The sequence below is a fragment of the Ranitomeya variabilis genome, chromosome 2 (genome assembly GCF_051348905.1).
Source record: "Ranitomeya variabilis isolate aRanVar5 chromosome 2, aRanVar5.hap1, whole genome shotgun sequence".
NCBI classification, from domain to species: domain Eukaryota; kingdom Metazoa; phylum Chordata; class Amphibia; order Anura; family Dendrobatidae; genus Ranitomeya; species Ranitomeya variabilis.
The window spans coordinates 181938172-181956799 of record NC_135233.1 but is presented as its reverse complement, the minus strand read 5'-3'; the positions used below and the strand labels follow the sequence as shown (position 1 = coordinate 181956799).

The 18628-nt window shown below is 45.6% G+C and overlaps 1 protein-coding gene across 3 annotated transcripts in view; it reads right to left on the bottom strand.

Annotated features, from left to right (window-relative positions):
- PHF10 (PHD finger protein 10) overlaps positions 1–18628 on the bottom strand; it is a 210379-nt gene that overhangs the window by 131324 nt on the left and 60427 nt on the right. For all 3 annotated transcript variants that reach the window (XM_077283267.1, XM_077283266.1, XM_077283268.1), the window contains exon 5: positions 14804–14937. In XM_077283267.1, the coding sequence (XP_077139382.1) occupies positions 14804–14937 (134 nt within the window). The remainder of the gene's footprint in view (positions 1–14803; positions 14938–18628) is intronic.

Here is an 18628-nt window from a genome sequence, read left to right as displayed (position 1 = left end):
GCGGGGGTTCTTGGATATTCAGCGTGGATATTTTGTAGGGTTTTTTGCTGACCGTATAAGTCATCTTCCTATTTTCTGCTATTAGTCAGTGGGCCTCTCTTTGCTAAATCTAGTTCATTCTTACGTTTGTCATTTCTTCTTACCTCACCGTTATTATTTGTTGGGGGCTTGTATTATAACTTTGGGGTCTTTTCTCTTGAGGCAAGAGAGGTCTTATTTTCTCTGAAAGGGTTAGTTAGTTCTCCGGCTGGCGCGAGACATCTAGAACCAACGTAGGTATGTTCCCCGGCTGCTATTAGTTGTGGGCTAGGATCAGGTATACGGTCAGCCTAGTTACCACTTCCCTATGAGCTGGTTTTTTGTGTTTGCAGACTTAGCTGGTACTCCTGAGATCCTCTGCCATTAGGATCATAACAGCATCCATCAGGTGTCGAAAAGGCCGTCTTCTCCTTGGCTTCCTGTGCCATGGGGATCTGCCAATACCCCTTTGTCAAATCCAAGGTGGATATATATCTGGCATGCCCAAGCCTTTCGATGAGCTCATCAACGCGGGGCATGGGATAAGCGTCAAACTTGGAGACCTCATTCAACTTCCGATAGTCGTTGCAAAACCTCCACTCTCCATCAGGTTTTGGGACCAGGACAATTGGGCTCGACCAACCGCTCTTGGATTCCTCAATGACTCCAAGCTTCAACATACGCTCCCCTTCCTTGGAGATAACTTCTCGACGAGCCTCAGGAATACGATAGTGCTTCACGTTCACCCGCACATGTGGCTCTGTTAAGACCTCGTGCTCTATGACCTTCGTGTGTCCTGGCAACTCTGAAAACAGGTCCCTGTTTTTCTGGAGTAACTCCCGGCACTGCTGTTTCTGGGTCTTCGATAGCGTCTCCGCTATAGTAACCGCTCCAACCTCACCTTCTGGGTTGCTTAACAACGATGGAGTTACTGTCGGCTCTCTATCTTGCCACGGCTTCATGAGGTTGACATGGTATACTTGGAATGGTTTCCGTCTTCCTGGTTGGTGAATTTTATAATTTACTTCACCAAGTTTCTCGACAACCTCATATGGCCCTTGCCATTTGGCCAAGAACTTGCTTTCCACCGTCGGAACTTACACCAGAACTCGGTCTCCCGGATTGAACTGCGTCACTCTTGCAGACCGGTTGTAGACTGTGGCCTGAGCTTCTTGTGCCTGGAGGAGGTGTTCTTTCATGATAGGCATCACCTTTGCAATCCTCTGCTGCATCAGGGCCACATGCTCAATGACGCTTCTGTGGGGCGTGACTTCGGCTTCCCAGGTTTCCTTGGCTATATCCAGGAGTCCTCGCGGATGTCGGCCATATAGAAGCTCAAACGGTGAGAATCCTGTGGAGGCCTGTGGAACTTCGCGAATGGAAAACATCAGATAGGGTAAGAGACAATCCCAGTCTCTACCGTCTTTCTCTATAGATTTTCTCAGCATGCTCTTCAGTGTCTTGTTAAATCTCTCAACAAGGCCATCTGACTGGGGATGGTACACCGAGGTCCTCAACTGGGAGATTTTCAGGGCTTTGCATAACTCCCTCATCACCTTCATGAAAGGTGTCCCCTGGTCAGTCAGGATCTCCTTCGGCAGACCTGTCCGGGAAAAGACATGGACCAACTCACGGGCTATACTCTTCGAGGAAGAATTTCTCAAGGGAATTGCCTCAGGATAGCGTGTGACATAGTCCAGGATGACTAATATATACTGATGGCCCCGGGCTGATTTAACTAAGGGACCAACCAAGTCCATGGCAATTCTCTCGAACGGCACCTCAATAATGGGCAGTGGCACAAGGGGGTTCCAGAAATGAGGAGTGGGAGCAGTTAGCTGACATGTAGGGCAGGACCTGCAATAGTTCACTATTTCCCGGAGACACCCAGGCCAATAGAACCTCTGCACAACCCGTTCCTGCGTTTTTTCCACCCCTAGGTGTCCACCCAAGATGTGTGAATGGGCCATATCTAATACCTTCCGTCTATATGGACCCGGCACTACCAACTGCTCTACCAACTCCTCCCTTATTTTCGTGACCCATTACAACAACTCCCCACTCATCGGAAAATGGGGAAATCTTGTGTCTGCCCCCGGCTCCTGTACCACCCCGTCAATAACTGTGACATCATTAAAGGCTTCCCTCAGAGTGGGGTCCCTATGTTGGGCAGTCCCAAAATTTTCACCGGTTACCTCTAACTCCATAATGTCAGATGCAGGGGACACTTCCTCCTCATCCCCAACCAGAACACAAGAAGGAAACCTGTCTGTCTCTGGGTGTGGCGACACCCTTCCAGGGTTCATTGGTTCCCTACTCTTGCTAGGGAGCTCAGAACCTTTTCCCCACAAATCCCAAAACAAACAGAAATCCCGGCCAATAATTATAGGGTGCAACAAGTCCTGCACGACGTCGACTATGTGGGACTCAGTGCCACATGCCGTTTCAATGTCCACCCTGGCCAAAGGGTAGTCCTTTGCATCACCATGTATGCACCGCACTCTGACCTTCTTTCCCGGGAGCAGGTGGAGAGGAAAAGTGGCCCTCACCAGGGTCACTAGGCTCCCCGAGTCTAACAGTGCTGTGACTGCTCGACCGTTCACCTTTATGGGACACGCTTGAGGTCCCTCGTTGGGCAGAGAGTTCACACTGCAGGCTGGATACGCATAGTATGAACAACGGCGTCCCATGCTGCAGTCCATCTGCTCAGTGGTCTGGGAACAACGGGCAGCTATATGTCCTGGCCCGTGGCACCTCCAACAAATAATATCACCCGTAGGGACCTTGGGCACCACCTCCCCCGCCCTTTGTGACCTTGGACGCGCCACCCCTTTTTGGGACTCAGCAGCTTTCTGGGACCCCCAGTACGGCATGGGCTGCCTCCCAAAGGAGCCTTCCATCCCTTGGTACCTCTCGACCAGTCCGATCAGTTCGTCGGCATTCTGGGGATTACCCTGGGCAACCCAAGTCTGTATGGACCTCGGGAGGGAATGCACAAACCGATCCATCATCACCCGTTCTACCATCTGTGCAGGCGTAGAGGACTCTGGCTGCAGCCATTTCTGGACCAGGTGTAACAGGTCAAACATTTGGGAGCGAGGCGGTTTGTCCCGGTGATAGGCCCAGCAGTGAACTCGCTGTGCCCTAACAGTCAGTGTCACCTCCAAACGTGCGAGAACCTCGGCTTTCAATTTGTCATACTCCTTGGCATCCTGCAAGGTCAAATCATAGTATGCCTTCTGAGGTTCCCCCGTCCGGTAAGGTGCCAACACCTCTGCCAACTGCTCTGGCGGAAGTTTTTCCCTCTCAGTGACCCTCTCAAACACCGTCAGGAAGGCCTCAACATCATCCCCGGGAGTCATTTTCTGTAATGCGCGTCTTACCGTCTTCCGGACGTGGGTGTCATCAGCCAAACCTGGGGTTGGGGCACTCGTCTTGCCCTGGATGGCGGTTGCCAGAAGCTGCATCTGCTGCCGTTGCTCCTGCTGGTTCTGTTGCATCTGCTGCTGTTGCTCCTGCTGGCTCTGTTGTATCTGCTGCATCAACAGCCTATTGGTCTCCTGCTGCTGTGACTGCAACAGCCTGTTGGTCTCTTGCTGCTGTGACTGCAACTGGACCAAGTGTTTCAGCAGGTCCTCCATTTTCCCCGGCAATGCTTGCTGGCTTACAACAGACTTGACCCAGGACATTAAAAAATAGACTTATGTCTCCACTGGGAACGCTGCCCGCACGTCTACCACCAATTGTAGGGGTTTCACTCACTCAGGTGCGACGGCTGACACTTAGGAGGCAGGTTCCAACAAAAGTTCAGAGGTTTATTGCTTCATAAACCAGTTAGCATAAACAGAAAAACAAATGGCCTTTAACTCAGGCAAAAGGAAAAAACAACTGTCCATTCCTTCAGGCTCAGACCTGGAGCCTTAACACCCTCTGGAGGCTAGCACCTCCACACATATCCACTGTGTTAAGCATTAGCCTGTCTTATATAGAGCTAACCACACCCAGTAACCCATCACATGATTAGCCATTTGGTCTGACATCACCACAGGTCCTGAAACACATATATATACACATGGTTATGTGCAACAAAGAAATACTCCGGGCTACATTACAGCAACAAGCCACCTATGCGACATCTCCCATCGACTACACACCCGTTAGCCATGCTACAGTATGTCAGTATGTATGTATGTATGTATGTATGTATGTATGTATGTATGTATGTATGTATGTATGTATGTATGTATGTATGTATGTATATATATATATATATATATATATATATATATATATATATATATATATATATATATATATATATATATATATACATACACACATATACACACATACACACAGTACAGACCAAAAGTTTGGACACACCTCATTTAAAGATTTTTCTGTGTTTTTATGACTATGGAAATTGTACTTTCACACTGAAGGCATCAAAGCTATGAATTAACACATGTGGAATTATATACTTAACAAAAAAGTGTGAAACAACTGAAAATGTGTCTTATATTCTAGGTTCTTCAAAGTAGCCACCATTTGCTTTGATGACTGCTTTGCACACTCTTGGCATTCTCTTGATGAGCTTCAAGAGGTAGTCACCGGGAATGGTCTTCCAACAATCTTGAAGGAGTTCCCAGAGATGCTTAGCACTTGATGGCCCTTTTGCCTTCACTCTGCGGTCCAGCTCACCCCAAACCATCTCGATTGGGTTCAGGTCTGGTGACTGTGGAGGCCAGTCATCTGGCGTAGCACCCCATCACTCCCCTTCTTGGTCAAATAGCCCTTACACAGCCTGGAGGTGTGTTTGGGGTCATTGTCCTGTTGAAAAATAAATGATGGTCCAACTAAAACGCAAACCAGATGGAATAGCATGCCGCTGCAAGATGCTGTGGTAGCCATGCTGGTTCAGTATGCCTTCAATTTTGAAAAAATCCCCAACAGTGTCACCAGCAAAGCACCCCCACACCATCACACCTCCTCCTCCTCCATGCTTCACGGTGGGAACCAGGCATGTAGAGTCCATCCGTTCACCTTTTCTGCGTCGCACAAAGACACAGTGGTTGGAACCAAAGATCTCAAATTTGGACTCATCAGACCAAAGCACAGATTTCCACTGGTCTAATGTCCATTCCTTGTGTTCTTTAGCCAAAACAAGCCTCTTCTGCTTGTTGCCTGTCCTTAGCAGTGGTTTCCTAGCAGCTATTTTGCAATGAAGGCCTGCTGCACAAAGTCTCCTCTTAACAGATGTTGGAGAGATGTGTCTGCTGCTAGAACTCTGTGTGGCATTGACCTGGTCTCTAATCTGAGCTGCTGTTAACCTACGATTTCTGAAGCTGGTAACTCGGATAAACGTATCCTCAGAAGCAGAGGTGACTCTTGGTCTTCCTTTCCTGGGGTGGTCCTCATGTGAGACAGTTTCTTTGTAGCGCTTGGTTTTTGCCACTGCATTTGAGGACACTTTCAAAGTTTGCCCAATTTTTTAGGACTGACTGACCTTCATTTCTTAAAGTAATGAAGGCCACTAATTATTCTTTACTTAGAATTTGTATTATGGCAAGAAAAAAGCAGCTAACAGTCTATTCAATAGGACTATCATCTGTGTATCCACCAGACTACTGCACAACACAATTGATGGTCCCAACACCATTTATAAGGCAAGAAATCCCACTTATTAAATAAACCTGACAGGGCACACCTGTGAAATGAAAACCATTCCCGGTGACTACCTCTTGAAGCTCATCAAGAGAATGCCAAGAGTGTGCAAAGCAGTCATCAAAGCAAAATGTGGCTACTTTGAAGAACCTGCAATATAAGACATAACAAAAAAGTGTGAAGCAACTGAAATTAAGTATATAATTCCACATGTGTTAATTCATAGTTTTGATGCCTTCAGTGTGATTGTACAATTTTCATAGTCATGAAAAATCTTTAAATGGGAAGGTGTGTCCAAACTTTTGGTCTGTACTATATATATATATATATATATATATATATATATATATATATATATATATATATATATATATATATATATATATATATATATATATATATATATATATATATATATATATTTTTCATACAGAGCTAGATAGCAGAATAGCCGATAATTCAATTGTCGGGTACTGTAAAATCATTACAGAAGCCGACAGGATATGAGACATATTTTACATACAGTAAACCATTGTATATCCGTTACATTTTTATAGGTCCCAGACTAATAATATTAGTAGTATGTGTGCGTGTGTAAAATTTTGGAGCTCAAAGTGTTAAATTAAAAGATTAATTCAAGGAAAAAACTGGAGTGGGCTCCCGCGCAATTTTCTCTGCTAGAGAGGGAAAGCCAGTGACTGAGGGCAGATATTAATGGCCTAGAGAGGGACCATGGTTATTGCTCCCTCCCGGCTAAAAAAATCTGTCCCTAGCCACCCCAGAAAAGGCACATCTGCAAGATGCGCCTATTCCAGCACTTAGCCTCTCTCTTCCCATTGCCTGGTGGTGGTGGCATATGGGGTAATAAGGGGTTAATGTCACCTTGCTATTGTAAGGTGACATTAAGCCTAGATAATAATGGAGAGGTGTCAATAAGACACCTATCCATTATTAATCCAATGGTATGAAAGGGTTAAAAATACACACATACATTAAGAATAACGTATTTTAATGAAGTAATGAAACACACAGGTTTAACATCTTTATTGCACTCAATCCAAGCGAAGCGCTCGTTCTTCCGCAAAATAAAAAACAACAATATTCCATACCTGTCCGCCAAACAGTCAAGTTCCATGCTGCAATCCATCTCAAGGGGTTAAATAGTTTACAACCCGGAGCGGTGCTAATGCTACCGGCCGGGCTGTAAACCACGGAGGAATGAGTGAAAAGCTGCCTGCGCAGCCTCCCCGCCTGAGCTCATTAGCACGGGAATGTTTTTGAAGATTTTGCCACATTGTCAAGTTCACCTTAGGTCAGGCGGGGAGTCTGAGCAGCATCAGTGACGTCAGCAGTAGTCACTGAGCATGCGCAAACTCCCCGCCTGATGCGGTTAACTTGACAGCGTGGGAAAATGTTCAGAAACTTTCCCACGGCAATAAGAAGAAAAATCGCAGCATAATCGCATGTTCAGTGTCCAGTTAATAAGTGTTCTTGATGTTATTGAGCAAGGTTTTTTTTTTTATACAATTTCAAAATGGCACCCGCCGCACCTGCGCAATAGCAGCTATCAGTGTGTATAGAGAGCCGATAGATACAATTGCACAGGCGGCGCCATCTTGCTGGAAAAGAAAAAACACGGGTATTACATACCTGGTAATGTGTTTTTTTCATGAGACATGATGGCACCACGAGTGAGGGGATCTGCCCTTCAAGGACTGGAAACCTTCAAGATAAAAGGGGCGGCTCCTCTCTCCACATCAGTTTTACAGAGTACGAGAAAAACTCCGCAGGTTAGTGTACACATAAATAATACATCCTTTACAATTCTAATTACCATCACCCGAGGGAGTGTATAACACTAACCCAACTAATGACGTGATCAACAGGGTGGGAATATAAGGGTGCCGTCATGTCTCATGAAAAAAACACATTACCAGGTATGTAATATCCGTGTTTTTCCATCATACATGACGTACCACGAGAGCGTTACAGAGATTTGCATTCTCTTTAGGGAAGGATCATTGCTTGTAACACTCTTCTCCCAAATGTGAGATCAGAGGTAGCAGATAGGTCTAGCCTATAATGTTTAAAAAACGGAGAGGACCAAGTGGCCGCCTTACAGATTTGGTCGATGATAGCATGTGCTCTCTCCGCCCAAGACTTTGCCATGGCCCTCATGGAGTGGGCTTTTTGACCCTGTGGTACAGCCCTGCCTGCACTATACGCTAGAATAATGGCCTTTCTCACCCATCTAGTGATAGTTTGTTTTGAGGTTTTGAGACCCTTACGTGACCCCCTGGAAAGACACAAATAAAGCCCTCTGTCTCCTCCAGGATTTTGTCACCTCTAAATACTGCAAGATACATCTCCTCTTTCTTGTTGCTAGGGTTAGGACAAAAAGAGGGTAGGATTATTATATCCTGAGCCCTATGGAATCTTGACACCACCTTGGGGAGATATGCTGGATCTAACTTTAATACAACCCTGTCATCCATAATTTGTGTGTAGGGAGGATCTGCCGATAACGCGTGTAAATACCCAACCTTATGGGCCGATGTAAGTGCCACTAACAAGGCTGTTTTTAATGTTGGTACTTTATCTGATGTTGTATTTAATGGCTCAAAGGGGCTTTCTGTCAGAGCTGTCAATACTAAATTTAGATCCCATGGTGGAGGAGTAGGGGATGGAACAGAGTCAGCTCTACTACAGGCTCGGATAAACCGGGTTACCCACCTATTGCTTGCCAGGTCACAGTTAAATAAGGCTGCTAAAGCTGAAATGTGCACTTTGAGGGTACTAACAGCCAATCCAGATCTAAACCCTTTTGCAGGAACTCCAGTATTGCCACTATCGGGACCTCCCCTTCCCGTATAGGTCCTGAGCTAGACAAGATTTTTTTTTTTCTCCATATCCTCCCATAAATCCTGGTCGTTACTGGTTTTCTGCTACTAAGTAAGGTGGATATTAAACCAGCTGAGAACCCTTCTTTTTCTAACAACGACCTTTCAAATGCCAGGATGTCAAATGCAGCCCGGAATTCTGCGGGTGGCTGAAGGGACCCTGTGTTAGAAGGTCCTGGCCAGTAAAACCATGGTCTTTTTGGCCAAAAGGGAGCTATAACAATCACCCTGGCCTTGTCCTCCCTGATCATCTTCAGAACTGCTGGGATTAGACATATCGGTGGGAAGGCATACAAGAGTCCTGACGTCCATTCTATGCTGAAGGCGTCTACTGCTAACAGCCTGTCTGCTGGGTTTAGGGAGCAGAATTTCTGAACCTTTTTGTTGGTTTTTCAGGCAAAGAGGTCTACACTGGGTCTTCCCCACATGTGCACTATTTGTTGAAAAATTGACTTTTTTAAGGACCATTCTCCTTGCCTTAAGCAGTTCCTGCTTAGAAAGTCTGCTCTCAGGTTGTCTATACCTCGGATATGCAGGGCAGATAATGAGAGGAAATTCTGTTCTGCCAGAGCCATGAGTTTTTTTGTTATCTGCATCAGTGACTGAAAATGGGTGCCCCCTTGGTGGTTCACATATGCGACCGCTGTTCAGTTGTCCGATAGGATTCTCACATGATGCCCTGTTAAGTGTGGAAGTAACCACCTTAGCGCTTTTTCGATTGTTTGGAGTTCCCACTCGTTTGAGGATAGATTTTTCTCCTCCTGAGCCCAGGGGTCTTGGACCCATAATGTGTCTGAGTGAGCTCCCCACCCCCAAGGACTGGCGTCCGTTGTGATTATTTTGGAGGCTGTATATGTCCAGGGGGCTCCTCTCGGAGATGACCATCTGTAACCACCATCTGAGTGATTGGAGTACAGAGACCGGGAGAATGAGCTTCTGCTCTACCTGCCCCTGAAGTTCCAGGTCGTTCTGCAGCACACACCATTGCAGTTCTCTTGCATGGAACTGGGCCCATTTTACTGCTGGTATGCAGGAGGTTTGGGACCCTAACACTGACATGGCTCTCCTTAAAGTCATTTCTGGCTTTTTTAGTGTTGTTACAATTATTTGTTTGAGCTTTTCCTCTTTCTCCTCTGGGAGGCGAAACTCCTGCGCCACCCAGTCCACCGTTATCACCAAGAAATTCTGGATCATCGCTGGCTCCAGTTTGGATTTTTTGAGGTTTAGTTGCCATCCTAGTGTCTGTAGTGTGTCCATCACTATTCTGACTTGCTCTTGACAGTGAGAAAAATGTTTCCCCACTATCAGGAAGTCGTCTAAATAAGGTATTATCAGAGTATCTTTCTCTCTGAGATGTGCTGTGACCTTCAATCAATTTTGTAAATACTTGTGGGGCTATTGCTTTTCCAAAGCGCAGAGCCCTGTACTGAAATTGACATAACTGGGACCCCATCTGAACTGTCACCCTGAGAAACTTGCGATCTTGTTGTCTGATTGGGACGTGGTAATAAGCGTCCTTTAGGTCTAGGACTTACATATAACACTGAGGATATGGGAGTTTCACTGCCGATTTTATCGTCTCCATTTTTAATGATGGGATTATTAGATACCTGTTAAGGCCTTTCAAATTTATGATTGTTCTCCAAGAATTGTCCTTTTTTTTTTTTTATAAAGAAAAAGGGGGGAATAAAAACCTTCCATTCTTTCCTCTATCGGAACCTCTTCCAGGACATGTTTGTCTAGGAGTGATGTTACTTTCCATTCCAGACTCCTTTGTTTTTCTAGTGGGGACTGTACTGGAGTCTGCATGTATTTTCTTGGAGGCCAATGGTGGAATTTTAATTTGAGGCCTGAACCCACAATTTGTCTGATCCACGCACTGGATGAGATCCTTTCCCGGGCTGGAAGAAGTGAGAGAGCCTCCCTCCCACCTGAGAGGGACCGTCACTGGGAGGGTTTCTTGTTATCTTTGGAGGGCTTGCCAAAATAGAAGTCTTTTCCTCCTCTGGACCGCTTGTCAAAGTTGTTTCTGTCTCGGTCTTTATACTGCAGTCTTCTGAAATTTCGGCCTCTCTGAAAGGAGCACCAAAAGGGCTGGAATGGCTGTTTTGGGAAATTCTTTTTCTTGTCGCCGGCTTTTTCCAATACCTCATCCAAACAGGAAATTCCCTTCACATGGTAGAGACCAAAGTTTCATCTTTGCCTGTGTGTCTCCCAGCCAGAATTTAAGCCATATCGCACGGCGTCCTGTATTGGCTAATGCTGCTGACTTTGCTGCTAGTCTAGCTGAGTCTGCTGAAGCCTCAACTAGAAATACTGCTGCTGCTCTTATGGCCGGTATTGCCTCTAGGACAGTCTCTCTGGGAACCTTTTGTTCTACCTGATCCTCCAGGTTGTCTATCCATATTTTTAGGGATCTGGCTACACAAGTGGCTGCGATAGCTGGCCTTAGTGCTCCTGCCGAGGCCTCCCATGCTGTTTTCAGGCAACTGTCTGTTTTCCTGTCCAGAGGTTCTTTCAGAGAACCTAAATCCTCAAAGGGCAGAGCGGATTTTCTGGCAACCTTTGAAATCGCCACATCAATCTTTTGGAGCCCTATCCCAAGATGAGGATGCATCCTCCTCAAAAGGATATCTCCTCTTTAGGGAGTTGATTATCTGAGACTTCCCCGGTTTTTGCCATGCCCTCTTAACAAGTTCCTGAAGCTAATGACCTCCGTTTTTAATTTTGCAGACCACTGAACATAAGTTCTTGGACGGTCTTTTTTGCTTTCTCGTCTACCAGCCCCATGGTAGAGCGAACAGCTTTTATAAGCTTATCCGTAGCCCCCAATGGAAATGTATCTTCCTCCTCTGAGCTACTATCTGAGCAACGAGCTGTATCTGAGTCTTTCTCTGACTCCGGGAAAAGAACAGACAATAGCGTGCTGGACTTTCTCGAAGTTCACTCACCACTCGGACGCTTAAAATTACGGGTACCGGATGCGGAGGTTGACTGGTTTTCTCCATGTCTCCCAGTGAGACCAGGGACCCCTCCTTGGTATGGTGATCCGCCCGCACGCTGTCCGAGCGGCTTCTACCGCTGTCATGGCATATCTGGCTCTTCTCACTTGAGCGAGACCGCCTCTCCTGCACCTCTTGCTGTGGCATTAAATTTTCTGGCGAAAAACTCTCCATCTTACAAACTACCACGTAACAAGAGCAGTCACAATCAATCTGGACTGGTTAGTGACACAGGGCAGTACTTCTGATTCCTTTAAATAGACTTATTTCCCCCCCCTTTTTTTTTTTTTTAATGGATCACCTGGTTGATCCTGCCTTTTACTGGCCGCTTAGCACTCCGGTGTCTGTGCTACAATCAGGTGTATGTGTGCACCTGGCATGCTAATCTTATTGATGGATTACCTGGTTGATCGTGCCTGCACCACTTCCGATGCACGTAAAAGCAATCAATCACCTGGTTCATTCTGCATCTGTTGGCCGCTAGCGCGACGCCTGCGCTGTATAACTATGCCTAAGCGCGTCTGTGTTTATTCTCCCATCTAAGCGCGCACCCGGCAATCACTTACGGTGCGCACCGATGTTTCCAGTTCCCCTGACCCCCTTGCCCGCATCTGAAGTTCTGCGTGCTGCTGCCGGGTGTTGTGCGCACGCGCGTAGCGCACCACTTCCGGTTACACGGCGCCGGCTGGGGGAGGAAGCTTACAATCGGGACTGTCCACGACGCAGGGCCAGATCTCAGGCAGGTAGCTTGGTAATCACCCCCAGCGTCTTGATGCTCCACAGCGCTGCCTTCTTAGTGACACCTGCCGCTGACCCTCCATTCCTCTCCCTTGTGCAGCTACTCAGGTACCAACCAGGGAGGAGGGAGGTGGGAGAACCTGCTTTCTATGCTCAACAGGGAGGTCCCAAACCTCCGAGGAGAATTACCCAGCCCGGGCACCGATGTGCCTTACGGGCTGCATGGCCACCTTAGGTCAACAGGGGGGGCACCATAACAGGTTTTTTGTGGCAACAGGGGGGGGAAAAGCTACATTCGGCCCCCGAGGCTTAATTTTTACCCGGGCATTGCCTCACGGGGTGTGGCCATGCTTTGCTCAGGGGGGGGCCATGGAATACATGGCCCCCGAGGCACCTACCGGTACCTGGTGACGGATGCAGCAGACCAGTGTCTGCCCAAACCCATCCGACCCAGGCCCAGTCATCCTCTTCTGTCTTCAGAAGTCTTCCATCTTGAGGGTTCCCCATCAAGGACAGGAAACCAACTGATGTGGAGAGAGGAGCCGCCCCTTTTATCTTGAAGGTTTCCTGTCCTTGAAGGGTGGATCCCCTCTCTCGTGGTGCCGTCATGTATGATGGAAAAAAACATTTCCTCCTCCAAGATGGCACCACCTGTACCTGCGCAGTAGAAGCTCTCGGCGCCATCTTGGAGGAATTTTTTTTTCTTCTCCAGCAAGATGGCGCCTGTGCAATAGTAGCTATCGGATCTCTATACACACCGATAGCTGCTACTGTGCCCCATTTTCAAATTGATTTGAAATTTTTTCTTTTTCTTTTTTTACACTTGCTCAATAACATCAAGAATACTTATGAACTGGACACTAAACATGCACCTGCATGCAGAAGCATTTTTTGTTTTCTCCAGTATGTACAGGTATTCATTATGAAAACTAGGGGGCAGGTCACTGAGGGATCAGTGACCAATCATCAGTCTGCATTATGAATACCTAATCAGAGCACAACACAGAGTCCCCCCACAGGCCGCCCCGGGGCACGAGCATATCATTAACTGAAAACTGAAAATAAAGATTAAACAATCACAAGACGGATTTCATCAACCAAGGTATCGTTTTAAGGTACCTTCACACTAAACGATATCGCTAGCGATCCGTGACGTTGCAGCGTTCTGGCTAGCGATATCGTTTAGTTTGACACGCAGCAGCGATCAGGATCCTGCTGTGATATCGCTGGTCGTTGAATAAAGTTCAGAACTTTATTTGGTCGTCAGACCGGCGTGTATCGTCAGGTTTGACACCAAAAGCAACGATACCAGCGATGTTTTACGCTGGTAACCAGGGTAAATATCGGGTTACTAAGCGCAGGGCCGCGCTTAGTAACCCGATGTTTACCCTGGTTACCAGCGTAAAAGTAAAAAAAACAAACAGTACATACTCACCTGCGCGTCCCCTGCCGTCCGCTTCCTGCTCTGACTGAGCGCCGCCCGTAAAGTGAAAGTAAAAGCACAGCGGTGACGTCACCGCTCTGCTGTTAGGGCCGGCGCTCACACAGTGTAGGAAGCGGACGCCGGGGGACGCGCGGCCCTGCGCTTAGCAACCCGATGTTTACCCTGGTTACCCGGGGACCTCGGCATCGTTGGTTGCTGGAGAGCGGTCTGTGTGACAGCTCTCCAGCGACCAAACAGCGACGCTGCAGCGATCGGCATCATTGTCGCTATCGCTGCAGCGTCGCTTAATGTGAAGGTACCTTAAATCAGTATAATGGCACCGATCTGACACTGTAGGTTACTGTGCATAATCCTGCTGACAGGTTCCTTTCAAGTTGCTTCAAAGAATGCCATGGGTTTATAAATCTTATCAGTGTAAAAGAAGGGAGCTTAATAAATTTAATGTTTGACCCATGTTTTGGTTTGCTTCACAAGTGTTTCTTTATTGCTCGTTTTCATGTGTTTCTTTGTGGTTTTGCTGCTTTCACTCTAAATCTACAATGTATACAATCCAAGAAGAACAAGGAAAACCATTGCATGTCAAACGTTTGACAAGTACAGTGTGAGTGTTTCTGACTGTGTGTATCATACATAAACACAATCTGGAAGCACTTTTTAGCATTAGTTGGTTTGTCAACTCCCTCATCATTCAATAAAATTATAAATAAAAGGCATACAGATTCACTATTCACTATTACATTGTTTTTCTGCTCCTTAGATTTTTTTCTGGAATTAGAAACCCGTAGACTTCTGCAGGGTGTTTACTCTAGCAGAACACATATGTTAATAGCAAAATGGCCAGTAGGAGTCCTAAATACAGCTAAACCAAACTGTTGCCCAATGGCAGAAAATATCCAGTTTACTGAAAATTTTGATAATATTTGGATTATAGGCAATAAAATGTAAAATTACCAGAAAGAAATAAGCAAATTATTGGGAAAATGTACTCAAGACTTACTTGGATATTTCTTGTACTTTCGTACTTGAGTATGACTTACCGAATATTCCTTGTAATGATCAGTAATGCGTTGGCGCTCTTTTTCTTGAAGAATAACAGAGTACTCGGCATGTTTTGTAGGATATTCTTTTATCATGAGGTCAATTACTTCATCACTTCTTAAAGCAGTCAGACCTTCAAAAATGGCAAGGAAACAAGAGTCTGATCGTAGAGTAGCAATTCAACCAATGACATTAAAAAATGTTAACCCCGACGCTGGTCAAACACTAGAGAATTCCGTTTGCGCATAGCTAATTCTTAAAGGTGGTAATTCCTTGACCTGAAATCAGGACTGACCTAGCCTGGACTTCTATTGATGAGGTGCACTTCTGTCATTTGACATGGAACACTTTCCAAGTATTGACAATATCTGCATAGTCAATTTCTAAAATATATCTAGCATTGCAGATCAACATCTTCACAAGTATATTTAGTCTGCATTGATCATGTTTAGTATAAATTTTCACCATTTTCTGCCTTTTTGTAATTTTAACAAAGGTTTTAGACTTTTACAATTAATCATAGATGTGGGACCACATGGTGACAATGTTAAAGGATATCCCATTAGTAAACTATTAGTTAATGCTTGAATTAAGCAGGCATCAGAAATGAAGATTACAGCACTTCTGAGGGTATATGCACGCAATCAGTAGACGCTGCAGGTTGGACGCTGCGTACTTGTTGCAGCTGTTAGAGCATAGTGGATGAGATTTCAAGAAATCCCATGTTCACTATGCGTGCACAGATGCTCGCGGCTTACCTGCGGAGACGGACATGCGGCGCCTCTTTTTACAGACCGCAACAGATCTATTTTTCTTGCAGAAACGCGAGCCTTCGCAAGATAAATTTCACCCGTACAATGTATTGGACGCAGTGAATCCGCACGGTACAATTAACACAAGCGGATTCACTTGCATTCAATAGCCAGCAGCGCTTAGGACGCAGCAGACATGTGCTGTGTCCAAAGCGCTGCCAATTCCTGAACGTGTGAACGTTCCCTGACAGGTAGGTGCTCGAGTAGGATCCTGTCCTGTTATTTGAGATGTAAGAAAAAACTTTATGAAAAAAGGAAATAATCTTAATGTTGAATAATCAAATAAATGTTTGAATAATCAAAATAAACAAACACAAACGTTTCGGTCTGTATCAGACCTTCATCAGTGTGAGGATTGCCCAGGGAAGCAACTTAACCTATGGAGCTAGCGCAGAGTAAACCAAAAGCGGATCATCATTATTCTCATTTGCACAAGGAAACAAGAGAAGCAGTGGAATTAAACTGAAAGGGAGAAGATACAGATTAGAAATTAAAAAAACTTTTTGACAATGAGGGTGATCAATGAGAGGAACGGACTGCCACGAGAGGTGGCGAGTTCTACTTCAATAGAAGTCTTCCAACAGAAGCTGGACAGACATCTGTCTGAGGTGTTTTAGTGAACTCTGCATTGAGCAGGGGGCTGGACACAATGACACTTGAGATCCCTTCCAACTCTACCATTCTATGAAAGCAGCTGTCCACCACTTTGTGCAGGAGAAAAGCGCTCTCTTTTTCTGCCAAAGCAGTGGATACCACTGATTTACTGTGCCTTAGCTCCTTTAGATGAGCTGCTTAAAGGAAACCAGTCAGCAGGATTGTGCTGAGTAACCTACAGACACTGTCAGGTGGGCGCCATTATACTGCTTAAAATGATACCTTGGTTGATTAAATCTGTCTTGTGGTTGTAGTTTAATCTTTATTTTCAGTTTTGTGTTAATAATGTGCTCCGGGGCGGCCTGTGGGTGGATGGGGGTTCTTCATGTGGTGCTCTGATTAGGTATTCATCAGTATAGCTTCTCACAGGCCACTGATCCCAGAGGAGTTTCCCGTCCCTTATTTTTGTAGAATGATTATTAGATATAGTGAAGAAAAAAATAAAAATCACCTTCAGAAGGCAAGCGGTGACACTGCAGCATGATCACATGTATATCTCCAGCGCCTTTTGACAGCAGTAAAGCTACCACTATGAACAGGCGTCGGCTGGAGAATATTCTTATCAGCGCTGTCTTATCAGCGCTGTCTACTCTCGCTGCTATCAGCGAGAACAGGTGTCGCTAATGACAGTAGTAGTCATCAGCTGATGCTTGATCATCAGTAACCTTTTCACCACTGGTCATAACCACTGGTCACAGCCACTGGCTCACACGCTGTGATCTGTGTGACAGCGCGGAAACCGCGATATCCAGTGGCAGAGACTTCAGTAGGGTTACCGTCGGACAGAGCCGGCATTTTCCACCCTGTCAAACAGATTACATTGTGGTAAAATTTGGCCAAACCCGAACATCCACACGTCCGCTCATCGCTATTCAGCTTCCATCTCACACGAAGCCAGTGTGGGCATAAACGCAGGCCTGCATGCCCATATAGAAAGCTTAGGAGGGTTGATCCTACTGTTTTAAACTCCCTTTAAAGTGTGTAGTTTGCAATCATCTTCTCTTTCCCATAACAGAAATCAACCCCTCCATGTGCCACTTTCTGATGACAGAGTGTTAATACACGACAATTTTGAGGCTGTCGATTGGCAACTCGTAGCTTCAACTCTCTCCATAAATTTTCTATGGGATTAAGGTCTGGAGACTGGCTAGGCCACTCCTTGACCTTAATGTGCTTCTTTTTGAGCCACTTCTTTGTTGCCTTGGCTGTATGTTTTGGGTCATTGTCTTGCTGGAAGACCCAGCCACGACCCATTTTTAATGTCCTGGCGTAGGGAAAGAGGTTGTCACTGAGGATTTTACAGTACATGGCTCCATCCATTCTCCCACTGATGCGGTGAAGTAGTCCTGTGCCCTTAGCAGAGAAAAAAAACATAATGTTTACACCTCCATGCTGGACAGTGGGGACGGTGTTCTTTGGGTCATATGCAGCATTTCTCTTCCTCCAAACACGGCGAGTAGTGTTAATGCCAAAGACATCAATTTTTGTCTCTTCTGACCACAGCACCTTCTCCCAATCACTCACAGAATTATCCAGGTGTTCATTGGCAAACTTAGATGGGCCTGCACATGTACCTTATTGAGCAGGGGGACCTTGCAGGTACTGCAGGATTTTAAACCTTTATGGCATAATGTGTTAGCAATGGCTTTCTTGGTGACTGTGGTCAAAGCTGCCTTGAGATCATTAACATGTTCTCCCCATGTAGTTTTAGGCTGACCTCTCACCTTCCTCATGACAAGGATACCCCACGAGGTGAGATTTTGCATGGTGCCCCATATCAATGTCGATTGACAGTCATTTTGTATTTCGTCCATTTTTTATTATTGAAAGAACAATTGTCTCCTTCTCACCCAGCATCTTAATTATGGTTTTGTAGCCCATTCCAGCTTTGTGCAGGTTTATAATCTTGTCCCTGACATCCTTAGAAAGCTTTTTGGTCTTGTCCATGTTGTACATGTTAGAGTCTAACTGAATAATTGAGTCTGCGAACAGGAGTCTTTTATAAAGGGGTGACTATGTAAGACAGCTGTCTTTAATGCAGGTAACGAGTTGATTAGGAGTGTTTAACTAATCTGTAGGAGCCAGAGCTCTCAATGTTTGGTAGGGGATCAAATACTTATTTCTCACTGCTAAATGCAAATAAATTGATATAAATTATACAATGTGATTTTCTGGATTTTATTTTTGATATTCTAATCTCTCAATGTGAAAATTAACCTAACCTTAAAATTATAGACTGTTCATGTCTTAGTCAGTGGACAAACTTGCAAAATCAGCAAGGGATCAAATAATTATTCCCTTCACTGTATATGTAAGAATAAAGGGCTGCTGCTCCGACCGCTGACTCAACCTGGTGGA